Source organism: Palaemon carinicauda, chromosome 21 (genome assembly GCF_036898095.1).
Source record: "Palaemon carinicauda isolate YSFRI2023 chromosome 21, ASM3689809v2, whole genome shotgun sequence".
Lineage (NCBI taxonomy): Eukaryota > Metazoa > Arthropoda > Malacostraca > Decapoda > Palaemonidae > Palaemon > Palaemon carinicauda.
In genome coordinates, this window is record NC_090745.1 from 52,310,056 (window position 1) to 52,337,948 (window position 27,893).

General features: G+C 44.4%; 2 protein-coding genes across 3 annotated transcripts in view; both read right to left on the minus strand.

Annotated features, from left to right (window-relative positions):
• Positions 1-23,396, minus strand: part of LOC137615276 (gamma-tubulin complex component 4-like) — an 818,550-nt gene extending 795,154 nt beyond the window's left edge. Inside the window, exon 1 of one of the 2 annotated variants that reach the window (XM_068345005.1) lies at positions 22,754-23,396. In XM_068345005.1, coding sequence (XP_068201106.1) covers positions 22,754-22,831 — 78 coding nt within the window. In that variant the 5' untranslated portion in view covers positions 22,832-23,396. The remainder of the gene's footprint in view (positions 1-22,753) is intronic. The other variant, XM_068345006.1, reaches the window with a different exon arrangement.
• A 2,963-nt stretch (positions 23,397-26,359) lies between these two features.
• On the minus strand, positions 26,360-27,371 carry LOC137614902 (uncharacterized). Its single transcript, XM_068344558.1, has 2 exons — positions 27,023-27,371; positions 26,360-26,841 (listed from the first exon to the last, which is right to left on the minus strand). The coding sequence occupies exons 1-2, from the start codon at positions 27,369-27,371 to the stop codon at positions 26,360-26,362; spliced, it is 831 nt and encodes a 276-aa protein (XP_068200659.1).
• Between the last annotated feature and the right edge of the window lie 522 nt (positions 27,372-27,893).

Consider the following 27,893-nt stretch of genomic DNA (forward strand, 5'->3'; position numbering starts at 1 on the left):
TCAAAACTCAAGTTTTGTTATCTAGCCTGTGATTGGTGTTTTGCCCGCATCTTCTACCCGCAGCATCAAAGTTCTCGCAGGGCTGCATCGTTCACTTTCTCTTTCCGCGTATTGCTGAGTAGACGTTCTTAAGTTTGTGAAGTTTAATCTGTGCTGTGTGCGACTGTTTTAAGTTGAACTTTTTGTTGAACTTTCTGTTACAATGCCTCCCAAGAGTTCTGCTTCTAGTAAGGCTGGTAGTGAGCCTAAACGCCACCGAAGGATGATGACGATAGCTGAGAAGGTTACGCTTCTCGACATGTTAAAAGATGGTAGAAGTTACGCGGCCGCCGGCCGCCATTTTGGCATCAACAAATCCACCGTTCGCTACATCAAGAAGGACGAGGCGAACATTAGAAAGACTGCTGCAATCACCTTTAGCAGATCAGCGAAGCGAGTCGTTACAACGCGTAATAAAACGATCGTACGCATGGAAGGTGCTTTAGCTGTGTGGATTGCCGACTGTCGGAAGAAGAACATAGCGTTGGATACGAACACCATCCGAACAAAGGCTTTGAGCTTGTATGAGAATTTTGCGGCAAAGGAACCTCATGACGACGATGGCGACCATGCTGAAGAAGATGATGATGTAGATGATCCTCAACCAGGGACCTCCACTGATTCCCAGCGTCAGAAACAACGTTTTTCCGCCAGCAAAGGATGGTTCGCGAAGTTTCAGAAACGCTTCGCCCTGAAAAGCGTTTCCCTGCATGGGGAGTCTGCTTCCGCTGACACTGCCGCTGCTGAAACTTACGTGAACCAGACTTTCAAGAACATTATCGCTGAAGGTGGATACAAGCCGGAACAAGTGTTTAATATGGATGAAACCGGCTTGTTTTGGAAGAGAATGCCGTCGCGAACTTTCCTGTTCAAAGAGGAAGCCAAAGCCTCTGGCTTTAAGGCATTCAAGGATCGCGTTACCCTCGTGATGTGTGGCAATGCTGCTGGATTTTTGTTAAAGCCGGGGCTTATTTATAAGTCGAAAAATCCTCGCGCTTTGAAAAATAAAAATAAGAATCTCCTTCCCGTGTACTGGATGCATAATCAAAAAGCATGGATTACGAAGATGCTGACCTCCAACTGGTTCCACCAGTGTTTCATCCCGCAAGTCCATGAATATCTCTTAGAGAAGGGCTTGCCATTCAAGATCCTTCTCCTTATGAATAACGCTGGTGGACACGCAACTGACCTGTCGCGTGAGGGCGTTCAGGTTGAGTTCCTGCCACCCAACACCACGTCATTAATTCAACCGATGGACCAGGGGGTTATCAGGGCGTTCAAGGCCCTCTACACGAAGAATACCTTGGCGGACCTCGTTGCGTGTGTGGATGCTGCCCAAGATGACGAGGATGAAGATTTCAACTTGAAGGCGTACTGGCGGCAGTACACCATAGCCACGTGCCTGCAGAATATTCAAAAGGCACTTCAAGAGATGAAACCTGCAACCGTGAATGCGAGCTGGAAGAAGTTGTGGCCCGAGATTGTTTACGACGACAAGGGATTTACTCCGTCGGAAATCCAACACTCTGCAATACGGAAATCTGTGCAGTTGGCTGCCATAATTGGGGGTGACGGGTTTGGCGACATGACGACTGAAGACGTCGACGAGTTGTTGGACTGCCATTCCCAGCCCCTAACTGACGCAGACCTCGAAGACCTGACGAAATCGGCAAGTGAGGAAGAGAGTGAGGGTGCCCAGGAAGAGACCCAAGAAAATGTCGAAGAAACGGGCTTAACATTAGAACGGCTTGCCAAGTTCTGCAACCATATGAAGGAGGCGAAAGAAATGTTACAAGAGTGGGACGAGGATATGGTTCGCTCGATGCAATTCTCAAATAAGGTCGATGACATCATGACTCCCTACAGGATGCTCTTGGATCGAAAAAAGAAGCAGCGGCAACAACTTCCGATCACAATGTTCTTCCAGCCTCGCAAAAAAGAGCCAGTTCCTCCTGCTAGTACGCCTTCGGAAGAAATTGAAGAAGTTGAAGAGGTGTCCCAGGAAAAGGCACCTCCGTCTGAAGAGACGTAAAATACTATCATTGACTGCACAGTAGAACACATCATCAGCTTCATCATCATCATTTCTACTGTGCAGCAAATTCATCGCCATCGTCATTCAAGTTTTTCTTGAACTTCTTTCGTGGTGAGTACAGTAACAATCTTTATTTTTTACTTTAACCTGTTTTATAGTTTAGTAATGTACGTACTGTATGCATTAAGTTAAAGGGAAGGTTTTAAAAGTCTACATGTTGTAACCTATCATATTTTTTTTGTTTAAAATTTACATTCGTACGTAAAACAATCTCTCTCTCTCTCTCTCTCTCTCTCTCTCTCTCTCTCTCTCTCTCTCTCTCTCTCTCTCTCTCTCTCTCTCTCTCTCTCTCTCAAATTGTTTTCCTGCTTTGCTACGTACAAGTACTGTATAATTTATATTTGTAAGGTAACATATTTTGTAAATGCTTTTACTGTAAATACTGTATGTACTGTATCATTATTTATCACTATCATCATGCGCGTTAAATGCCTTGTTTGTTCTGAGCGTGGTTGTTTACTGAGCGTACACGCCGTCGTTTCAGGCGGCGTCATAAAGAAAAAGATTTCATTTGGAAGTCCTAAGAAAAATACGTAAACTAAAACATTGGTAATAAAAAAATCAACATACAGTACTGTATAATCAATATAATCGATGCAAAAACTAACCTATATATGTGTACTGTACACTAAATGAGTTTGTTTCTTCATTATGATCAGAGATGAACGTAAACAAAACATTGGTTGCCATTTTTTATCGTGCTTTTTAGGTGTTTAGGAAACACATGATATAAAATCGCCTTTAATATTTGTGCCTGTTTTAGTTTAGGGTGCTGTAGTACATGCATTAAGTGTTCTGTACATTAAAGGGTGGTTTGTTAACAGTACTACGTATAAGGGAAGGTTTTAAAAGTCCGAATATACATGTTAAATAAATAGGTAAATATGCTGTCACTACTTCGCGGATTTTCACCTATCGCGCCCGCGTCTGGAACCTATCTACCGCGATAAACGAGGGTTCACTGTAGATGGAATTGCAGTGGACGTAAATGAAGTCTTCCCAGGGATACGAATTGCTCGATCGAGGAGAGGGTACCAAGCAGACTCATCCATTCTCTCACCGAGCAGGTCCTTCTGTCTAGGAAGTGTTTTACCTTCTCTAGGCATTCTAAAACACGTTTCAGGGCTGGAAAAGCCCGAAAAACCACTGATTGAATCCTCATCCCCAGGTAGATGATGTTTTGTGAAGGTGTCAGTTGTGATTTGACCAAATTTACAACCAGACCTAGCTGTTGCGTCATGGACATTGTAACTCTAGATCCTCCAGACACTTTTCTTGCGACCTGGGTCTGATTAGCCAGTCATCCAGGTACATTGATATCCGTACCCCTTTTAGATGTAACCAGCGAGCCACGTTGGAAACCACTAGAGTGAAAATGTAGGGAGCCGTGCTCACTCCAAAACAAAGTGCTTTGAACTGATAAGTAGTTGCGTGGTATACGTATCTCAGAAATGTTCTGTAGTTCGGGTGAATTGGGACGTGAAAATACGCGTCCTGCAGATCTATCACCACCATCCAGCCTCCTTGTCTGGTGCCTGCTAGGACTGCCGCAGATGTCTCCATAGCAAACTTGACTTTGCTCACAAACTTGTTCAGAGGACTTACGTCCAGAACAGGTCTCCAACCCCCCCAAGTTCTATAGAACTAGAAAAATGGAGTTTTTATGATAAAACAAAGTTTTATGAATACTTACCTGGCAGTTATATATATATAGCTTAGTCTCTGACGTTAGGCAGAATTTTTCAAATCTCGCGGCAACCGCCGTGTGGTGGTTGTGCGGTTAAGTGGTTAACAACCCTTACAGGATGGTACTTGGAATCATTCCCGTTTTCTGTTCCTCAGATCATCTTTGCCCGACCTGTCTCCTGAGGGGAGGTGGGTGGGCCTTAAAATATATATATATAATTGCCAGGTAAGTATTCATAAAACTTAGTTTTATCATAAAAACTCCATTTTTATGAAAAGAACTTATCTGGTTGTTATATATATATAGCTGATTCACACATTTGGAGGAGGGTGACAGACAGTTAACATCGTTGGGAAAACAACAATAAGTTGTAGGAGAAAAAACACCTTGATTCCTTACCTGCTAAGGTAGCTGACTTCAATGGTTCCTGCCTCTTGAGTCGCTTTTCCTTAGGAGTGTCAGCCAGGAGTGGACCTGCCATGCTGAAAACAACTCAATCGAGTCTGTCAAACAGGGTGAAACCAACAACTTGACTAGACTTCAGAACTACCTATGCCCCTTTTTTTAAAAAACTGCAACCTTACTCAAACTAACCACCTAACCTTGCAGAATAGATATAAACTATCTAGCTAGACTGAGGGAACTGTACCACAAGTCAAAGTCCTCAGACAACCGTAAAAACCCCGACCCAAACACAGGCATACAAAAGCTAAAGTTGAGGGGAGGTAGTAACTCCTTTGCTTAATACAGAAGCTGTAGCTACGTATGGACCCAAGGTGTAACACCTTTCATAATCCACTCTTACCTCTCTGAGGTAATGAGAGGCAAACACAGAGTTGCTTCTCCAGAACGTTGCATCCATAATCTGTCTAACTGACATATTCTTACGATATACCAGCGAAATAGCAATAGCTCTCACTTCGTGAGCCCTTACTTTCAAAAGGCCGAAGTTCTCCTCCTCACACAGGAGGTGAGCTTCTCTTATAGTTTCCCTCAGGAAGAATGACAATGCATTCTTTGAAAGGGGCTTTTGTGGATCTTTCACTGAGCACCATAAGGAATTAGATGCACCTCTAACATTCTTAGTGTGAGATAAATACGCTCTGAGGGCTCTAACTGGACAGAGGAGCCTCTCCAGATCTTGACCCACTAGATTAGTGAGGTTAGGAACCTCAAAAGTCCTCGGCCAGGGTTATGATGGATTCTCGTTCTTGGCGAGGAAGTCAATCCTCAATGCACATACTGCTCCATTTTGGTTGAAGTCCACTTGCTTCTCAATAGCGTGAACCTCACTGATCCTTTTAGCTGTGGCCAGAGCCATCAGGAGGGTTTTCTTTGTAGCATCTCTAAGAGACACTTGTGAGATGGGTTCAAACTTCTTGGTACATAGGAACTTCAGAACCACATCCAGATTCCAAGCTGGGGGCCTTAACTGAGCCTGCTTAGTTGTCTCAAAAGACTTCACGAGATCTTGCAAGTCTTTATTCTGAGACAAATCTAAGCCTCTGTGCCTACAGACAGCTGAGAACATACTCCTATACCCTTTAATCGTGGATATGGCCAGTTTAGCATCCTGTCTGAGGGACAACAAAAAATCTGCTATTTGGCTCACAGAAGTAGTGGTTGAGGAAACTTTGTGCTGCCTACACCAAGCTCTAAAGCTTTCCCACTTAGATTGGTAGACTCTTTGCGAAGAGACCCTCCTTGCTCTGGCGATAGCTCTTGCAGCTTGCGCAGAAAAACCTCTCGCTCTGACAAGCTTCTCGATAGTCTGAAGGCAGTCAGTCTCAGAGCAAGGGGGTTTTGATGATACCTCTCGAAGTGGGGCTGTTTGAAAAGTTTTGGACTTGGAGGAAGGCTTCTTGGAAAGTCCACCAACATGTCCACCACTTCCGTGAACCATTCTCTTGTTGGCCATAACGGAGCTACTAGGATCATTCTTCCTGATTCGAGGAAAGCGAATTTCCTTACGACCAGATTAATGATCTTGAACGGTGGGAACGCATATGTGTCCATCCCCGTCCAGTCCATCAAGAAGGCGTCTACTGCTATTGCATCTTTGTCCGGGACTAGGGAGCAGTAGTTGGGGATCCTCTTGTTTTGGTTGGAGGCGAAGAGGTCTATTTAAGGTCTCCCCATAACTTCCACAGACTCTGACAGACCTGGTGGTTGATGGTCCATTCTGTGGGAAGAACTTGCCCTTTCCTGCTGAGCATGTCTGCTCTTACATTTTTCTGTCCCCGCACGAATCTTGTTAGCAGTTCTATTTTGTTTTCCTTTGACCACAGAAGGAGCTCTTTTGCTGTTTCAAACAGAGACAGAGAGTCAGTTCCCCCTTGCTTTCTGAAGTAAGCTAGAGCCGGGTGTTGTCAGAGTTGACCTCCACTATCCTCCCTGACACTGAGTCTCTGAAGGCCTTCAGTCCTAACAGAATGGCCATCAACTCTTTCCTGTTGATGTGCCATCCGGTCTGATTCTTTTCCCAAGCGTCTGAGACCTCCTTGCTTCCTAGTGTTGCTCCCCATCCTGACTCCGAAGCGTCTGAGAACAACACTAGGTCTGGGTTCTTCCTGTACAGGGAGATTCCTTCTCCTAACAAAGCTGGATCCAGCCACCAAATCAGATGATCCTCGATTTCTGCTGGAATGGGGAAGGAAAAGGAGTCTTCCTGAATCCTTCTATTCCACACTTTTGATAGGAAGTGTTGAAGAGGTCTGAGGTGAAGTCTTCTCAAAGAGACAAACTGTTCGAGCGAGGAGAGGGTTCCCAGCAAACTCATCCAATCCCTCGCTGAGCACTTCTGTCTCGTCAAGAATTCTCGAACCTTCTCGAGGAACCTGGTCTGCCTCTCTTGGGAGGGAGAAGCCCGAAAACGAACCGAGTCCAGAACTATCCCCAAATAAAGAATAGTCTGACTCGGCTCGGTCTGAGATTTCTCCCTGTTGATGACGAGACCCAGTTCTTGAGCCATGATGAAAGTCTTGTGTTGGTCCTCCAGACATTTCTCTTTCGACCATGATCTTATCAACCAGTCGTCCAAATAAAGAGATACCCTTATCCCCTCTTGATGAAGCCATCCTGCCACATTCACCATTACTCTGGTGAAGACTTGAGGAGTAGTGCTGAGGCCGAAGCAAAGAGCCTTGAACTGGAAGCACTTGCAGTGGATCATGAATCTCAGGTACTTCCTTGAAGTCGGATGGATGGGGACGTGAAAATAAACGTCCTGTAAATCCAGAGACACCATCCAGTCCTCTGGACGTACTGCTGCCAGCACCGACTGTCGTCGTCTCCATGGTAAATACTGTCTTTTCCACAAAGACGTTCAGAGAGCTGACATCCAGAACGGGTCTCCATCCACCCGAGTTCTTGGGTACCAGAAACAGGCGATTGTAGAAGCCTGGGAGGATAGTTTCAGAACTGGTTCTATCGCTCCCTTCTCCAGCATCTGGTCCACCAGGTCCAGTAGGGCCCTTTGTTTCCCGGCATCCGAGTACTGAGCCACTAAGGCTAGAGGAGTATTTGAAAGCGGAGGCTTCTTCAAAAGGGGGATCTTGTATTGATGACCGAGAGGGACCAGGCGTCCACCCCTCTTTTCTTCCAAGCCTGCCAAAAAAGTGACAGTCTTGCTCCTACCACTGTCTGGAGGACTTGAACTTTACTTCTTGGAGCGGGATCTGAACGAACTTCTATTCGTTCTACCGCCCGTCTCCTGCCTCCTTCCCCTGAAGTCTGATCTCAAGGGAGCTCTACCTCGAAAGGGCTGTTGAAATTTCCTCTCCTCTCTCTTCAGAGACGAAGGAACGACTGGCAAAGGCTTTCTTTCTAGCAGAGCGGGACAGGAGGTCTCGAGTGGCCTTTTGCGCAAGCGAAAGGGTAATATCCCTGACAAGGGACTCAGAAAAGAGATGTTCTGAGAGAGGGGCGTAAAGGAGCTCAGACTTCTGCGCAACCGTCACTGATCTGGAAGCAAAAGAACATAACAGGGCCCTCTTCTTCAAAACTCCTGCCGAAAAAAGGGAAGCCAACTCATTTGACCCCTCCCTAAGAGCTTTGTCCATGCATGCCATGATACTAGTAAGGTCTTCTGTTTTCTCCAGCCATTCGGTTTTCCTGGCCAGAGTACCTAGAGACCAATCCAAAAAACTGAAGACTTCGAAGGCTCGGAAAATCCCCTTGACGAGGTGGTCAAGCTCAGACATAGACCACATAACCTTCGCCGAGTTAAGGGCATGCCTTCTAGCAGAGTCAACAATACCAGAGAAGTCACCCTGGGAGGAGGCAGGAACTCCCAGGCCCAGAGGTTCTCCAGTCTCGTACCACATGCCTGCCTTAGAAGCAAGGTCAAGCTGGTGAAAAAGAGAAGGTGGTCTTAACCGCTTGCCTACGCTCCTTCATCCATTCATCAACTTTAGCGAGAGCCTTCCTAGCAGAGATGGAGCGCTTCATTTTGATGAAAGCCAACTGCTTTTTGGCCTTCTTCCTGCTAAACTGCGATTGAGGAGAACGAGGGGCAGCAGGTTGAAACTCCTCCCCATAAAGCTCAAGGAGGGAGCGAGAGAGAACCTTATAATCCCCAGCCGCGTTCGCAGGTTTGTCTTCATCCTTTGAGACATCCGCAAGATTTTGTCCCACTTCTACTTCAGTCTCTCTTTGGGCTGAAGGTTCACCTGCATCCTATAAAGGCAAATCGTAGGATGCGTCCTGTAGGAGAGGGCTCGATGCGTCCTGACACCGAGAGCTGCGTGCGTCCTGGCGCCGGGCGAAGGAATCGTACTGGCGCCGCGCGCTGGAAGCGTCCTGGTGCCGAGCGCTAGAAGAGTCCTTGAGGCGGTAGGAGGATGCGTCCTTGCGCCGAGAGCTGGAAGCGTCCTTGCGCCGAGAGCTGCAATCGTCCTGGCGACGAGAAGTAGAAGCATCCTGGAGAAGCAGGCTGGAATCGTCCTGGCGCCGCGAGCGAGAAACGGGAGCGTCCTGATGTTGAGAATCGCAAGCGTTCTGGAGGCGTGTTGATGAAAAAGAAGCGCGGTACAGCGCCTTTGACGAATCGCGCCGAGGTTCCCTGGGAGAGGAACTCCGCTCCCTCTTAGAGGCCGATTTTTTAACAGGTAAAGAGTTGTCTTTACGTCTGTCCGACTGGGGGGAAGGGGGGCTAAAAGCTTGTACCAAAGAAAACAGCTGCGTTTGCATAACAGTCATAAAAGACTTAGCGACTGCTGCTGGATCTTGCGGTTCCGAAGGCGATGGCTGTCGAGTAACGCTGGTTGTAGGAGAAAGATCTCTCGACGGTCTCTCTTAACTTTCGTCTCTAGGCTTTGGCCTTTTCACTGGAATGGCGTCCAAGTCATCCTCAGAGGGAAAAGGTTCGGGGCTACTTGAAAAGGGAGAGCGAGAACGGGTCTGGTCAGTTAGGTTCCGCCTCCTCTTGGTCGGTCTTGAAGCCTCATACTGCCATTTGCGTCTGGGAGAGGGGCTCGGGGGAGGACAACATCACTTCCGACACGCCTTTTCCGTGGCGGTCAAGAACAGCCTGGGAAAATGCAACAGGACTGTCTGAGGCGACGGCTGACTGAGGATACGTACCTCTCACTCCCTTACGGCCGTCGACGTACCTTCTCCCTTGGTCCTGGGAGCTTGGTAGAGGTCTAGACCTAGGGTAATAACAAGTTTGATCAGTTGCCACCTCCACTGCACTTTCACTAGAACTAATCCCACTCTCACTCTTACCTTTTAAGGCTGAAAGTTGGTCTTTAATAGCCTTCAACTCAGCCGCCATCCTGGCGTACAGAGGGTCATCCGCAGATACCGTTCCTGTAGAAGGGGCAGGAGTTACTACCTCAGGGGAAGGTTCAACTTCCACAGAGGAATTAATTAATGGATCAATAGAAATATCTAAACTACGCTGACTAGCAGGTTTAGATTTAGATCTCTAAGCCCTCCTAGCTTTATCTAGCTCTAACTTGCGCACATAGCGCTTCATATCTAGCAATTCTTTCTCGCTCAAAACCTCACATTCCTTGCACCTTTTATCAAGTACACAATCAAAACCCCTGCAACCCAAACAAACAGTGTGAGGGTCCACCGAAACTTTCGGTAACCTCACCTTGCATTCCTCATTTACACACACACGGAAATGAAGTTTCTCACTCATATTAAACAAACAAATAGTAACAGAATAAACACAAAAGCGATTGCCAAAACCCCAAGTCAATGCACTTCACCAAAAATAAGTCCGGTACAGCGACACAGGTAAAGCGAAACGAAAAACTCCAATGGCGGACCAACGATGTTGTCAGTCCAACCGACAGAGATGATCTGAGGAACAGAGAATGGGAATGATTCCAAGTACCACCCTGTAAGGGTTGTTAACCACCTAACCGCACAACCACCACACGGCGGTTGCCGCGATATTTGAAAAATTCTGCCGGACGTCAGAGACTATAACTGCCAGGTAAGTTCTATTCATAAAAAGTCTGTTGTAAAAACCCTCCGAAGAGGGGTCCTCTACTACTTAGATCACTGCTTTTGACAGCATCTGATTGACCTGCTGCCTTGCTCCCCCAGTATGTCACTGTCAACTCTAAGGGCTCTGACGAAAGAGGAGGCCTTCTTAGGAAAGGGATCTTGTGAGCATCCTTCAAGACATCGACTGTCCAGTCGTCCGCTCCCCTTTGGCTCCACTCTTGCCAATAGTGGGATAACCTGGCTCCCACTTGTGTCTGGAGTTTGTAGAGCTCACTTTCTTGTTTTTGGTTGCTGCATTGTATATTTACCAGGTTGTCCTCCAGCAGCAATTCTCTGATTTCCTCTCGAAAGGGCACTTCCACGAAAGGGCTGGCGCGTGGGAGGAGCTTCATTCTGCTTTCTGGCTAAAAAGCTAGCCGGGAGGACTTTCTTGGCAGTCCTGGTAATAAGGTCTTGAGTTGCTTGTTGCGCAAGAGCTGCCGACAAGTCCTTCACTACATCAGAAGGGATAGATGATTACTTAAAGGAGCATACAATAGCTCTGATTTCTGAGCGAAAGTCAATCCTGACGACAGGAAAGAACACAGCATAGATCTCTTCTTAATAACTCCTGCCGTGAAAAGGGCGGAGAGTTCGACGGTCCCATCCATCACGGCTTTATCGAGACAGGCAATAAGGTGCATCTGCATCTCGTTCTTTTCGTCTGTGACTTCTGCGAGGGCTTCGAGAGTCCAGTCCATCAAGCTGAAGACCTCATAGTTCTGAAGATGCCCTTCAGCAAGTGATCCATCTCCGACGTGGACCACATCACCTTAGCCATAGTCATGGCTGATCTACAAGAGGCGTCAATGACTCTGGAGAAGTCCCCCTGGGAGGAGGCAGGAACTCCCAAACTGAGAACCTCCCCAGTCTCATACCACACACTGGATCTGGAAGCCAGTCTTGCTGGGGGAAAGGAAAAGGAAGTCCTTCCTTGACCCTTTCTCTTGAGAATCCACTCGTTCCGAGTCGAGAAAGCTCTCTTGACCGATCTGGCTTGCAGTTTACTTGAAAGAGGAAGGTTTCTGGGGTCTACCCTTTAAAAACTGCGAGGGCGGGCTCCAAGGTACAGCCTGTGTAAAGTCCTCCGGATATAAGTCTGCTAGAACTGCCAATAATCTCTTAAGATCTGCTGCATGAAGCGTTTCCCCCTCTGAGATCTCCTCTAAAGGGTTAGCGATCTCTGATGTAGAATGAGTAGGAGAAACACGCCTCATCTAGTATATTCTCGTCCTGCATGCGTCCATCATGCTGCGATGGAGCGTCATGCACGTGTCCAGTATGCTGCGAGAAAGCGTCATGCTTGCGTGCATCCTGCAAGCATTCAGCATGTTGCGAGGGAGAGTTATGGTTGCGTGCGTCCAGCCTGCTGCGAGGAAGCGTCAACTATACGTCCAGCATGCTGCGGGGAAACGTCCTGATCGCATGCGTCCAGCATGCTGCGGGAAAACGTCCTGATCGCATGCGTCCAGCATGCTGCGGGGAAATGTCCTGATCGCATGCGTCCAGCATGCCGTTAGGAAGCATCAACTATGCGTCCAGCATGCCGCGAGGGAGCGTCAACTATGCATCCAGCATGCTGCGGGGAAACATCCTGCTCGCATGTGTCTAGCATGCCGCGAGGGAGCATCAAGATCCTTGCCGCCTCCCGTAACGCGCCCAGATCGCTGCGAGGGAGCGTCGATGAGCACTGCAGTTTGCCACGAGTCTGCGCCTTGCTGGATGTTCGCGTCTCGCCCCGATCTTATTCCTTTCCTAAGCCTATTGATGTCCATAGGTTCCTTCTTGCGAGCTTCCTCTGTTTGCGACTTATAAACATCAAACGGGGACGTAATTGACCGTTGAGGCTCTGATAGAGAAGCTGCCTGTGGCGCATTCGGCATGCGTCCAGTCTGCTGCGAGGGAGCGTCACGATTTCTGTCGCTTCCTGAACTGCGCCCCGATCGCTGCAGAGGAGAGTCTATAGTTTCGGAAACCTTTGCTGGGGTCTTCTGGCCAAGAGGAGGAGAAGTCCCTTGCGACATCTCCCAATCCGGGGGAGGGGGAGAAGCACATCTTCTTCCTCCGACGAACTATGCGTCCTACACAACTGCTTAGGCGCAGACACGTCGTCTTCCTCCGACAGGAAGATTTCCGGAGAGCTCCAATTGCTGAACGATGGTTGCTGGAACTTAACAGGGGACCTATGTCTTTTGAGAGGTCTCGATAGAAGAGGTTGACGCCAACTGCATCTAGGTCTTGTGTCCTCCGACGAAGACGAACACTTCCTCATCTCGCCTTTCCTGCGGCGAGGGGGAGCGTCCTGGGATGCGTCAACAGGATCGCTCGAGGGGACGTCTGTTCGCTGTTCAACGTCTCTGACCTCCTTTAGCCTGTCGACTTTCCTTCTCCCAGGGGTTGGGGAGCATGAAAGCGGTCCAGGGCTAGGAGCATGACAGACACAAGCGGACGCACCCTCCACTGCACTATCACTATCCCCGAACTTGCGTTGTAAACCACGCACTGCCCCCCACATCACTTCCTTGTCCGAAGTAAGGGATTGCACTTTCACTCCCAAGGCCGATATTGCAGCCATAACATCCTTCAAAGAAGAATCACTTACCTACAACACCGTAGGGGGGTCTGGTACTACAGCCGTAGGATTAGGATCAGGCATATTAGTTTTATGCAAATTAGAAAGGACTCGACTATCCGAAGACCTATTAGAAAGAACACTTGACGATCTAGCTCTCCTATGTCTGTCCTTTCCGAATCGCTATGATCGCTATGATCATACTCTTTCCACTCTTTATCAGATAAAATATCACATTCACTGCATCTGTCATTAACAGAACACTCATGCCCTCTGCAACTCTTACATATTGAGTGGGGAGCAAGCGTAGCCTTTGGAAGGCGAGCCTTGCACCCCTTGACACACCTTCTAATCACAGAGTCAGCCATTTTGAAAACTGGAAAAATAGTTAACTAACTGTCCAGGTCGAAAAAACCAACAAAGTCTATCTTAACCGAGTGAAAAGTCAAACGGGAAAATCCAAAAATCAGCGAAAACCATCAACAAAAAATCAAACAATGGATACTTCACCAAATTTGTAGACAAAGCAAACCCACAACGTAGCGAATTTCTGATGTGTTGCTGAACCAAGGCAGGGAATTTCTGAGGACTTAGGGGAATGGTTCCAGGTACTTGGTTAGAGGGCATACAGGTATGACCACCTGCTCACCTGTCGGCGATTACCGCGAATTTTGAATTTCTGCCGTGCGCGCGACAAATCGGCGGGATTAAGCTATATATATGTAACTACCAGGGAAGTTACATATTTAAAAACGGATTTTGATCAAAGTGAAAAATCTATTTTTGGGTGAGAGGGCCATGTCGTCCTGATGGAAGGGTTCCTATAGGTAGCCTTCAAAGGGATATTTGCTACAGTAATACTCCCAGAGAATTAAAACCAAAGGTCTCCAGGATTCCAACTCCTGGCACGAATATCCAATAAAGGATATCGTATAATATCAGGGAATGTATTCTAGATACGACACATGGCAATCTTCACCCCGAATAGATTTAACGCTTCGATGTAGGGGAGAAGAGTGGCAAAAAGGAAGGGCTGCCGTTCTAGGTACCCGGTGGATCTCCTTCCCTACTAATACTGCAACGCCATTCCTATTCTTGCCGTTAAGCGGAAATGGCCACAGATAAAGTGATTTTGGGAGGGATCAGCAAAAGGGTGGGTTCCATCAGGACGACATGGCCCTCTCACCCAAAAATAGATTTTTCACTTTGATCAAAATCCATTTTTAGGGCTCAGGCCATGTCGTGCTGATGGAAGTATACTAGAGAATTGTCTTGAAATTACTATTAGCTGTGGGTTTGTGTATGTACCTTCCACCTTGAATAGATTTCCTTATCTGGTCTACTAGACCTATATGCGCTGTTGTTGTCGCCGTAGTGGTCTTGACTGGACAGGACTGCTGTGGTGCTGGAGGCTTATAGGGCTTGGATGTTAAAGCCCTATGAAGGAGGGAGTCCTGATGAGACTTCCTCCACCTCTCAGCGGCATGTTCCACATCCTTAGGCTCGAAAAGAACAGACCCCTCTATGGAGGAATGTCTGAGCCTATTGATCTCGGCGCTAGGGACCTTATGATGGAATCTCTCAGCTACTGCATCCTAATGTTTCAGGATGGTATTTGCCCACAAGTTCGAGACTTGGTGGGCCAGAAACTCGATCGTGCGAGTACCTGAGAGAAGGAAGGTTTCCATAGTTTTCCTGGTACGTTCCTTGGAGAAATCCTCAGAACGTATCAGGATACCTAAGGTCCCCAACCAGATCGTGGCTTGCATAGCACACTTCGCGACTTTCTTCTGATTAAGGATCTCGCTGCCGAGAATGAGACCTGCAGGTTGGAGAGTTTCTCAAGAGTGACTCCCCTGGGTAGCTCTTCCAGCAAGTGGTGAAGTGGAAGAGCTAGACAAGGCTCCTCTAGGATCTCAAAGTACCTATTCTGCTGTACGCGAGGAAGTGGGAGGAGCTTTTTGGTGGTACCAGAACGGTTGGAGGAGGACATCTCGGAGAGCTGTTGTGAGATTTTGTCCCTGGTACTCTTTACCCCTTGAGACCAGGGCAGGGCTGCACTGGTCTTAGAGGCTTTTGAGTACCAAAGACGCAGTCTAAGACTGTGTCTTTGCCTTCTCGAGGAGGGATCTCTGGGTCGGAAGACTAGTTGAGAGCCCTCATTAAAGTCAGAACTTGCCAAAACGCATATTCTGACTCTTGCTAGTCTCCTCCTGCTGTAGGACTTGCAGCGAAGTCTCGTTCTATCCCCGAAGGCTCTTCTTGGGGAGAGTCGCGGACATTCCCTGAGTGGCTAGTTGGCTCAATCCTAGTCCTCCTGGAGGACTTAGGATATGTTTTGGAGTCTTTAGATTCCTTCCTGGGAAGGATATAAGACTCAAACATTGACGAGGGTGGCATGTTCCTTCCAATCCCCGACTGAGTGGACCCCTCGGCGCGAAGAGAAGTTTCCTCCATTGGTGCGATGGGGGAAAGTCTCTCCTCGCGTGATTCCCTTGGAGACAGGAAATTTTCGTCTGAAAGGGAAAGAGGGGCAGTCTGAGGAATAGAAGGAACCTGCCTCGAAGGTCTGCATGGAGTCAGTTTCGCCCTTGGGGGAAGTGACCGCGTCTGGAACTCCTCTTTTTCTCTTCAAAAGGGTAGAAGAAGCCATTGTTCTGTGTCCCAATTCAGAGAGGACAGGCTTGAAAGCCTGAGTTACAGCCCTGATCAGGGCACCGAACCAGGGCTGTTGGCTGACAGACACGCTGTCAGACATACCCTTTGAAGGGAAAGGGATTGAAGGATCCCTGGGAGGAGTCACTATCATTGGTGGGTTCGCCAGTGGTAGCTTTAGGATCCTGGACCCCTCTGGAAGTTTCCCTTCTCCCACAATGAGCGGTGGCATGCGCTTGCGGGGAGGGGAATGAGGCGATGGTGACCTTGCCGTACGTCGCTCATTGGAGTGTGTAGTCTCTTGCGAGGGGGGAACGCTGGCGCTGGCGCGGGGGGGGGGGGGGGGGGGGGGGGGGGGGGGACCGCTGGCGCGGGGGGGGGGGGGGGGGGGACCGCTGGTGCGGGGGGGGGGGGGGGGGGGGACCGCTGGTGCGGGGGGGGGGGGGGGACCGCTGGCGCTGGCGCGAGGGGGGGGGAACCGCTGGCGCTGGCGCGAGGGGGGGGGGGGGGGACCGCTGGCGCGAGGGGGGGGACCGCTGGCGCGAGGGAGGGGAACACTGGCGCTGGCGCGAGGGGGGGAACGCTGGCGCTGGCGCCAGGGAGGATCTCGGGGCCTGGCGCCAGGGAGGATCTCGGGGCCTGGCGCCAGGGAGGATCTCGGGGCCTGGCGCCTGGGAGGATCTCGGGGCCTGGCGCCAGGGAGGATCTCGGGGCCTGGCGCCTGGGAGGATCTCGGGGCCTGGCGCCTGGGAGGATCTCGGGGCCTGGCGCCTGGGAGGATCTCGGGGCCTGGCGCCTGGGAGGATCTCGGGGCCTCGCGCCAGGGAGGATCTCGGGGCCTCGCGCCAGGGAGGATCTCGGGCCTCGCGCCAGGGAGGATCTCGGGCCTCGCGCCAGGGAGAATCTCGGGCCTCGCGCCAGGGAGAATCTCGGGCCTCGCGCCAGGGAGAATCTCGGGCCTCGCGCGCGGGAGACTGGTGGCACGCGCGGGCGCACAGGATTATCACGAAGAGCGCGCGGGAGTGTGTTTGCGCACGTTTTTGCCGGCCGTATGACGCGCGCACAGGAGAAAGTTCCCTAGCGCGCGGCCGCGAGGTGGATTCATGCGGGGCGCGCGGGAGAATGTAGGCGCACATCCCTAGGGGAGGACTGAGGAGCGTGCGCAGGACGCGCGCGCATATTCTTGAGGTTGTCAGGAGAAGGCTGGCGAGCAGGAGAGCGCTGGCGCGTTGGTAAGGGTTAGCGCGCGGGAGAAGGCAGCATGGATGATTTCCCAGAAGTCTTGCTATCAGTGGAAAGTTGGCGCACAGGTTTTACCTGGCGCGTAGGATGGTGTGCAGTATGGCGCGCAGGAGAGCGAGATGTTGGGCGCGTATGCGCAGTTGCAGGAGAATGTTGGTGCGTAGGGGAGTGCTGGCGCGCAGGAGAGCACCATCACGCAGGAGATTGATGGCGCACAGGTATTTTGCGCGCAGATGGGCGCAGGCGCATAGGAGACTGTGGGCGCGTAGACGTAGTTTGCGCAAGGCACGTGGGCGCAGGGCGAGCAGATCATGTGCGCATGAGGGCGCGCATGGCACGTGATGGAGCTATGCTCTTGTTGGAGCGTATGCGCGTGTTGGCGCGTAAGCTCTTGATGCCCTGTGTTAGGGTTAGGATGAATGTCAGCGCGTAGTGATGGAGCTTGACAAGCTACTAGAGAGCACTTGTCAGGTTTTGTGGGTGCGTAAGATGTTGCCGCGCAATAGCACGTTTGGATGGAGCCCTGTTAGGCCCATGCAGGAACAGCGACGGCAGGTCTATCGGGTGGAAGGTCAACGTGTCCTTCAAAAGGACGACCTTCCACCGAAAGAGATCGCGAACGATCTGCAGAGAGGTCCAGGACCAATGCAGGTGCAGTGACGGATGATTGATCTAGAGGCTCCTCTGTGGGGGACTGCATCGAAGATGTTGAACCAAAGAGGCGCCTCCTCACCGCTGGTGAAGAAAGGCCTCTATGGATCTGCAAGCTGACCTTCTGCAGTCCTCCGAAGAGGAGTCTCTGTAAGTGAAATCCCCCAAGGGAGGGTAACACTAGCAGGACAGACTGACGATGGACTTAGTTTCCCCCTCGTAGATTGAACAGGAACGGGAGAAACTAGGCCATCAGCTACAGTAGAGTTTGGAGTGGAAGAGGAGATAAGCGAGACTGCATTGGATACCTCTGACACCAGAACGTCGACAAGAGACAGAGGATCAACCTCTGACGTTGACGACAATTGCTTGACAGCAGCACCCAATCGGATGTAATTAAGCAAAACCTCCCTTGGAGGGCGAACTCGTAAGCCCCAAGGAGGACCAAAACTGAAATAAGGAGGTTAGTGACATATCCTCCCCCAGGGGGAGAGGTGGAGCTGCTTCACTAGGGGGAGCAACGTCATCTCTCGAGACCCGAGGTTGGTTAACAATAAATCGGTCTATGCTACCACTCGACGGTCTCTCAAAAGAGACCGACCGAGTGGGAGCTTCGGAGGAGGTTTGGGCAACGGAAGAAGAGGCCTTGGGTTTTCCTCCTTTCGAAGCAACTTTCGAAGGAGAAATATCCCGTTTGGACTTCTTCCGTCGTCGCGAAAACCTCTCCCACTGGGAGGCAGGCCACTCCCTACACTCACTAAACTTGTTGGTGCTATCACACCGTTGGCCCCTACAAGAAGGACAAAGGGCGTGAGGATCAGTCTCGACCGCCGACATGAATGTTCCACAGGGACGGTCGGGAAAACCAGGGCAGGTGCGCATGATCGCAGAGGCCAACTTCACATATACAGAAACTAGAAAAAGAAAAGAATAGCAATTAATGGCTGCCAATATGACGGCGAGGATGAGAGCAGACACGTCCGACCACCATCCAAGCCGAGAGCAAAGTGAGCTCAAGCTCAGGTGTGTGAAAGGGGGGGAGGGGTTAGCAAGCTACCCTCCCCTACACCCGCTAACTAGTGGTGTGGGTAATAAACCCTCGTTAAAAATTAATGGCTCGTCATTTCAGCTATGCCGAAAGTAATACCCCTATTAGATATCGTGGTTTGTATTCCAGTTACAGAACAAATAAGTATTGCGCCCTTCCTTCCCAAGTCGACATCCATGGGAAAAGGGAGGAGCGGAGTAACTGTAATAAAAACAGAATTACAATTATTTAAATCAGCTAAGATTATTCACTAATAGTGAGAACCACTGATCCTCCGAAGGGAAATGTTCCCTAGGAAGAGAAGCTGAAAAGTTAGAATTACATTTATAATTTCACTAAAAATAATTGAGACAAACAATCGGAAGCGCAACCTAACCCGCTAACGGGAAAGGAGCTTTTCCCAATAGTACACTGTTGTTTAAAGGCGAACGACCTTAGGAAGAGAAAGACCGTAGTCAATCTCTGAGAGGCCAAATTCCCTTCGCTCAGCAATCCACGTTTCCCGTAGGAACTGTGCAGGCCTTGTTCTGGTGCTAATGTACACGTGTCGTTGTCGTATATGTATCACACGCACAGCACAAACACTGAAAAGGAAACTTATCACATTTCTACACACATATATATACATAAACATTAAGAATGTTTTTATATATATACATGTAAAAGAAAAATTAAGTTAGCCCTTTAACCCCCAGGCTATTTGGAAATTTCCAAACCTTAACCCCCAGGGGGTTATTTATTTCCCAGCACATTTTGCAGTATATTTTTTTTAAATTGCTCTAACAGCCTTAATTATTGTCATAGAGAGGTCCCGTTGGTCTCATTCTCTTGGAAAATGCCTGAATTGTTTCAAAAAATTATCAAAAATATGAAAAAAAAAAAATTTTATAGCATTTTTTTGCACAGACGTACCGGTACGTCCATGGGGGTAAAGGGATGGCTTTTGTGAAACGTACAGGTACGTCCTTTGGGGGTAAAAGGGTTAAAAGACAAAATTAATGGCAGTCCAGAATAAGCGAGGAGGGAGAGTGGAAACAACCGCTCTCCATCCAAGCCAAAAGTAAAGTGAGGTAAATCATAGGTGTGTGAACAGGAGTGGTAGCAAGATACCCACCCCCCGCTAACTAGCGGTGTGGGTAATTAACCCTCGCTAAATTTTAATGGCTCGTCATTTCAGCTCCGCCGAAAATATAACCCCTAATAAATAGCGTGGTTTGTATTCCAGTTACGGATTAAATTATAGTTACAGACGGAATAACATTTTGAACAGAAAAAATAAAATTTTTCTATACTAAATAATGTGCTTTCACAGAATTTGACCTTCATTTCAACAGTAAATAACCCAAAAACTTATTAGACTGTCTAAGGGGGATATATTTTAGAAATCAAATTTTTACACTTCGCCATGTGCTTGCTTAGCTCTCGATAAAAGAAAAACATTCAGCTCCTACGTACTGGCAAGCAGTACATGCTGAGCTGCACACACTAACCCCATTGATTAATTAAAGTTTTCATTTAATTTGCAGTGAAAATAAGTGTAATTTTCAAAGAAAATTGACATTTTGCTAAAGGCAACACGTTTTTAAGTAGCAAAGTTTTTTCCCCCATAACTATAATAAAACTAAGGTAAATATATGATACTTTAATTACTAGTGAAACTGGAATTTGCTATAAGAAATGGACGAATGCTGACTAGTTGGGTATTTTTCTCTATGTTTAATATAGGGGCTGGGGCATAATAACTTACTTATCGGTCCATTAAAATATGAAGTAAGTTTTTCACTCTAAAGTCCATTGTTTACGGCTTAGAGATTGAAGGGGACTTATTAGCGCATGCTTGGTTTCTGTGCATTTACAATGACGTATCTGTCAGGTGGATGTTTAAACCAATTAACAGCTTACAAGTACTTCTTCATAAGTTCAGATGTTGTTCTACAACAGCCATTTTTTTTCACCTTCCCCTTCAGTTTCAGCTTCACCACCATCACATAAAAATGTCTCCAGGAGGGAACTTGAATGAACTACATCAATCTATTTCGAAATTTAGTGTGATTTCATTTACGTCAGCAATTGATTATGATGGAAATGCTCTCAGTTCAGTGTATAGGTATTGTTACTTGTGTGAAATTAAAAAATAACCAAGAAATAATGACTCAATGGTCCGATTCTACTTAATTTTTAAGGAAGATCAGCACATTTTCTACTGCAAAGCTGCTGTAAAGATTACCAAGACAAAGAAAAAAAAAATGCTTTCAATCACAAGGTAAGGAATGAGTTGTGATCTATTTTATCATAATGTAAAGATTTATTTGTGATTTACTTTACCCTATTGTAAGGATTTATTAGTGATTTACTTTTAGTTTGTGACCTGGGAAGAGGGTCCGGCTAGCAGTTGTGACCTAGGAAGGGGGTCCTGAGAGCTTGTGACCTGGGAACTACTAGGTTAGGTTAGGTGGGTTTGTTAGGTTCTGTATCCTTTTACAAATCTCAAGTCTTAAATAATCATGTTTTGGCCTGTTTTCAGCAACTTATATGAACCATATATTTTTTCCAACTGGTTATCTGGTCCTTATTTGGCATTTCTGACCATTATTACGTCTGTAAATCACTCGTTTATGAAATTTCCATATCTAAAAACCCTGGTTTCCCATTGGTGTCCCCCATAATTGTCTTGGGGTGTATGTAAGATAGCGGCCACCTATAAGTATTATTGTCTAACTTAGAATACAGCAGTGTAAGGGGGTCGCAGGGGGACGTTCCCACCCTTTGGGTAAGTAGGTAAGGACACGGCTTGTAGGTTAGGTAAGGACACGGCTTGTAGGTTAGGTCAGGGGGAAAAGTTTAGGTTAGATGATTTATGTCCGTTTTTAATGAACATATGAGGAACTGGACGCTGATATACAAAGGGTCCATTGTCTTTATATAAGGGGGGTATTTGTTTACAAGAGCACAACCTCCATTTACTAGAAAATTATGCAGTCCTGCAGCCCTCCTCTTCTTGTACACTAACTAAGAGGTTCTTTAAATGCTGGGAAAGCAAAAAGTACCAAGATATGTTGCACAAGGGGTAGGAGTGGGAGGGGTTGGTGGAGGAAGTACTAAACAACCTGCAACTGACATCGTCAACCTAAGAGAAGTTTGTGACGTCATCGTATGTTTGGTATATATTCAAAACATATACTGAATTAAAAATGGAGTAATTACTCAAAAGTGTCATTTTTTGTGCAATGTATATTTCATTTGGTAAATATTTGATGATAAATCTTATTAAAGTGTTTTTTTTATTACGGAAACTATTTTGAGAAAGACTAATTTTCCTTAACAACGTTTTGCTGTATATATATGTGTATATGTGTATATATATATATATATATATATATATATATATATATATATATATATATATATATATATATATATATATATATATATATATATATATATATACATATTGACCACTGCTTAAGGATGCCTGCTAATTTCCCGCAAATGAAAACATACAAGGGTTATTCTCATAAAAAGTTTCTTTAAAAAAAAAGAGAACAATATTTAGTCAAATATTTACCAAATAAAATATACAATTCACAAATGAGTGACAATTTTGAGTAATTACTTCATTTTCAATTTAGTAAATATCATGATTATATACCAAATGTATGCTGACGTCACGAACTTCTCTTTGATTAACTACGTTGATGATGTAAGCTCCAGGTCGTTTAGGACCACCTCCACTAACGCCTTCCCCCTTGCGCAACATATCTTGCTAATTTTTGCTTTCCCAGCATTTAAAGAACCTCCTAATTACCGTGCAAGAGGATGAGAGCTGCAGGACTGCATAATTTTGGAGTAAACGGAGAGCGTGCTCTTGTAAACAAATACCAAAACTCATGAAGGGGTGATTTGCCCCATTAAGCAAGGTAAGAAATGGATAGAATACAAGATAACGAGTAGGAAAAATATATGGTTCATGTATTTGGCTAGTATCATATAATTACAAAGCCAATAATAATATAATGATAAAGAAGGATAATCCGTACAGGACATAGATTTTTGACTTTCGAGTAATGATTCCCTTGGGGGATTAATAGGAAATACAGCTTCGACTTTGGCCGCCTTTACATAGAACTTGAGAAAGTGGCAAAGTGTCTACTCTTCTCTGGAAACGCCATAACACTCATCATCAATGGTATTGATTGCCTCAATCTGTTTTTGCCTACGGTAAGGCTAATCAACGAACCGTTAAGATTTAAAATAACTTACTTGATATGTTCCATCGTCTTTGATGATAAATACGTCTCCACTATGCCCAGCAAGAGCTAAAATGAGATTATGTAACATGGCATAAATTTATCTTTTGAACAATATAAATAACTTGCAGTAAATAACTTTATCAAGTTTGTAGAACACCGCCAGATCAGATCAGATGAGATTCATGTTGAGGATTCGCCTTTGCAACGGCGCCTCTATGTCTTTTAGTTTTGTGTTCTTTATAGTCATTAGTTTTTCTCTTTTCATCCACATTTGTTGTAGTACACTTTTCTTATTTTCAGTATTTTCTTCACAAAAAAGGAATTTTCCAACTGTTTGTACTGAAATAAAATATAATCGTAATTAACACAAGGAACCTATTTCAGAACCAAACTTCAGAAACCAACCTGTTTGAGCTAAGGTTTTAAAGACGCATAGTTTCTAGTCTCTATTACATGTTAACAAAAACAGAAAATATACTTAGCGAATTTGACTTTCTAAATTAGTGGCTCCTTGGAATAATTGAAGTTGGTTCCTTCTTGAAATTTAAATCACTTAATTTAAGCTTTTGAGTGAGCACTGTGTTTCTGGGGGAGGTTTAAATACTACGGACTGAAGGAAAAATACTCAGATACTCTCCCCATTTTATCTTTTCCGCCCTACCGCACACTACCAAAGACCTTTGGCACACTACTGAACTAGTTTTTCGGAAGAAAAACTCTACTAGTAATTTAATTCGCGTCATCTCCCAAATATTTATACTAATTATTTGTACTACTATTCATAATATTCAATCTATTATTTATTTATTCAATTTAAAAAGAACGATATATACTTCACAATACTTAATTAATTTGATTAATATTTCGTCTCTTATTATTTACTAAACAAGTTCGACACACATTTCCATGCCAACCCTGAAATTTCTTTTATTTTACAACACATTCCCCTTAGAGGATTACAATATAGACTATTGCAATGAACCAAAAGTAGCCTACTTGCCTTATAATTACTTGCTAATACATTAACATTTATTAATGGTTATCACAAATTGTGGATAACTTTATCCTCTCTCACTTCTTTAAAGAAGTAAGAGTAGCATTTTAAATCCTCAATGCAACAGTGTAGCATTTTAATTATGAATATTTATTAATACTACTTATTTATTACTAATATTTACAAATATATACCGTGCCTTATAAGGCATCAATGTTATTCCTCATCATTTTAAGAAATCTATCTGTAGCTTTCCTTTTGGGTCTATTAGACTGGCTCGGGTGAATTGACCTACTGTTATTACCCTCGTTTTGTTCTTGTGGTCTAGCCACTACCTCATTATTACAGTTTCCATTCACATTCGCCGGGGTCGGAGTTTCTGCCTGACTTATAGATATTTCCATTGGATATGGAATGATATTCAATTGCTCCATTTCCTTGCTTAAGTTTGACTGTTCTTACTTTATTATCAAAACCCAATACAAGTTCCAACACTCTACCCATCATCCAAAAAGGTCTTGCTTTATTTACTGCTTTAATTAGCACAATATCCCCAACTTTTATTCTATTCTCTCATTTATTTTGATATACGTTTCTACTGTGTTCCCGTAGGCTTAACAAGTAATTTTCATACCACATGGTTTTAAAGTTGTTCAATGTTTCCTCTTGGGTGTTAAGAACTTTATCCAATGAGGATGAATCCTGTTCACCCCGCCATACATCCTCCTCATTCTTCCTCAAAACAAGAGATGAAATACTATAAAGTCTCAAGAAAGAATTTGGAGTAATGAATTGAAGGTTAGGAATACTAGCTCTATATGTCAGGGGTCTAGAATTTACAGCTAGTTTTACATTTGATAGTGTGGTCATTGATTCAAAATAAGTTAATCTTGCCCTTCCAATAACCTTATAAAGGCAACTTTTCAAGACTCTTATTGACCTCTCCCAAGCAGCTCCCACCCAAGGGATTCTGATATGCTTTATTTGACACTTCTCCATTTCATTTAGGAACTCCTTTGATTTTAAAGAAGTTTCCAAAATGTTACCTCCTTTAATAAATGTTTTAGCATTATCACTATAAAGATATTGAGGAATGGAGTACATATTACAAAATCTCTGAAAAGCCAAAATAAAATTTCTTGTGGACATATCTGGTAACAGTTCAAAATGCACTGCTCTTATATTTAAACAAGTGAATATCAAAACAAACATTTTGACTGTTCCTCCACCTATATCATCTTTAACCCAGAAATGTCCAGTATAATCTATTCCTACATGATCAAAGGGCTTTACTAAATTCATATGATGCTTAGACATGTCAACTACTTTTGGATATTTATAAGCCAGAGCATTATACTTTTGACATACTTTACAATTTCTTATTTCAGTCTTAACTGACACTAACCCTTTAGGGATCCAAAACCCTTGTTCCCTAAGAAAATTTAAGGTAGTACCAGTACTCAAATGTTGCACCTTTTCATGACAATAATTAATTATTAAAGATGTCAATTTATGCACTTTTGGACCAACACAGGATTATAAACATTATAGTCAAAATATAAGCACTTAGCAATCCTTCCTCTAGACCTTAATATGTCATCTTCATCTATAAAATGATTTATATTAGAGACTAGAGAAGGAACATTTTTTCTGATTTTACTTCTTTTTTCAGGAATTCTATTTCCTTAGAGAAACATTCACTTTGAGCTATTTTGATCCAATACTTTTTGGCCCTTTCCCTTGGATCTCCACTCTTTACTTTACATAAAGGTCTGAAGAAATAACTAGTGAATTTGATAAGCCTTTCATAACTAGAAAAAATATTAATATTAAAAAAGCCAGTGTTCACTTTAACTATTTCCACATAATTTACATTTACTTTACCTTTATGTTGTGGAAACAAACTCATTAAAGGATATTTAGATCACCTTTCAAAATTATTATTTAACCATTCTGGTTCCTCCAACCAAAATTTCCTATTCTCTAAAAACTTATTATAAGACAACCCTCTCGTCAACAAATCAGCAGGGATTTGTTCTGTATGCACATAATTATACTTTACAGGTACTTTAAAATCTTTAGCAATTTCACTCTTAAGTTCATCTACTTCTAATATCCTATTTCTTATAAATTTAGATTTTACTTTAGACTCCTTAGTTATTATCCAGTTCAATACAACTTGAGCGTCCACACAAATATTTACAAATTGGAACTGAATATTTCTGTAAGTTTCCATAAGTGTAGGTAAACATTTTAATGCTAAAATCACCCCCATTAATTCTAAAGTGGGCACACTATGCTCATTTTCCCTTTCTTAAAGGAGCCAATTTAGATTTAGCAAACAAAAAAGAGCTTTGAGTGTCATCAGAACATGCATACATTACAAAACCATAAGCTTCAGTTGAGCTGTCACAAAATACATGAAGTCCGTAAGTTTTTTGTTCATTTAAAGCCTGACGAGGAAAAGACAACTCTGACAACATTTCAAAATCTTTACTTATGCTTTTCATCTCATTTGTTATCTCTGTTGGTACTTTTTGATCCCATTCTACTTCTAATTTCCATACTTTTCTCATTAATACCCTCCCTCTTATACTTACTGGCAAGGTAAAATCCAGTGGATCAAAAATTTAGAGATCTGAGACAAAACTTTTCTTTTAGTGTCAGCAGCAGCTCCACACTACAAGGTGCCAGACTTAAAGTATCACTATATACATAATACCTATAACCTAAAACTTTCTCTTCTATACAATTATGTTCAACTAGCCTTCCTTCAGCCTCCATGATTTTCCTTAATTCAAGTGAATTAGAATTCCATGACCTCAAAGTAAATCCTCCTTCTTGCATTCTTGAAGAACAAAGACTATATAATTCCTGTATTTCATCAATATTATGACCTGAGATTATTAAATTATCTACATAAAAATTATTTTCTAAAATTTCTCTACACTTATCCTCAGGATACATCTTAGCATGGTGCTTCATAACATAATTAAGAATGAAAGGTGAAGATGTATAACCAAAAACTATAGTTTTATATCTGTAATATACTAATTTACTTCCTCTTTTCCAGAAAAAACAAAACCTGTTCTTATCATATTCTTCTGAAAGTTTTATCATTAAAAATGGCTGTTTGATATCACTTAGCATAACATACTCATTTGTTCTAAAATAAGATAATAATTTCGAAATAGAACCCATTAAATCTATTCCTGTGTATGCAGCTTCATTTAGTGAGGGCAACTCTTTATTAGTCTTTAAGGAACAATTGAAAACAGGTCTTACTAGTTGTTACTTGTTCATCTGTTCTTATTACGGGCCTATGAGGTATCCAAGTATAATTATCATAATCAGAAGGTGATACATTTATTTCTTCTATGATTCCATCATTTAATTGATTATCAAAAACTTCCTCATATTTACTTAATAGTCCCTTCCTATTAAGATGTTCCATTGTTCTATCCAAAACCTTAAGGGCTATAAAAGGATTAGAAGGCACTTGAGAAATTTTTTCAGGGAACCAAGGTAATTTAACATGATAATAACCCTCCTTCCAACTAATACCTTCTTGGAAATTTTCTATTTGATGTCTATCAAATGAGACCAGCTCCTTGTCATTAGTTTTAATACCCATTGATTCAAAAGAAAAACAGATTTTCCAGCCCATTATCTACTTCACTGTCAGACGAAATATGTTCCAATGGATTAAAATATGATTTAAGAGGATCCATAATTAAGTTAACCATAGTTTTGGGCTACATACTAACTTACTATGCCTTTGTCCGAGTTTCAAACAAGGACTTTCTTTGATAAGAATTAAGAAAGTTTAATGTATTTCCTACTGGGGCTACCCTTCCATTCAATATGAAACAAAAAACACCACCACATTTTTGAATGAACAAGGAGAAATACTGAATTATATCCATACCTATCAGCATATCTACTTCTATTAATTCATGATTTCTATTTAAACTAAAAGGATTAGGCCGAACTATATTACGAATAAAAAACTGCGTCTATGACAGTCAGAAGGGATTGTTTTCCCGCCATGCCGCTGCAGGCTGTTCTTTTACCTCCCCATAAGTTTTCACAAATATCGGGTTTTATTAATTCCATGTTTTTGGTAAATTCCGGTATTCAAAGAAAGTTTATAATA

Bases quoted from the DNA above. Each gene is read 5' to 3' on its own strand.
- LOC137614902 (XM_068344558.1), bottom strand. From the start codon at position 27,371: ATGGGTATTAAAACTAATGACAAGGAGCTGGTCTCATTTGATAGACAT. The intron at 26,842-27,022 runs GTAAGACCTGTT...TAAAACTTTCAG, and splicing joins AGATGAACAAGTAACAACTA to AAGAATATGATAAGAACAGG.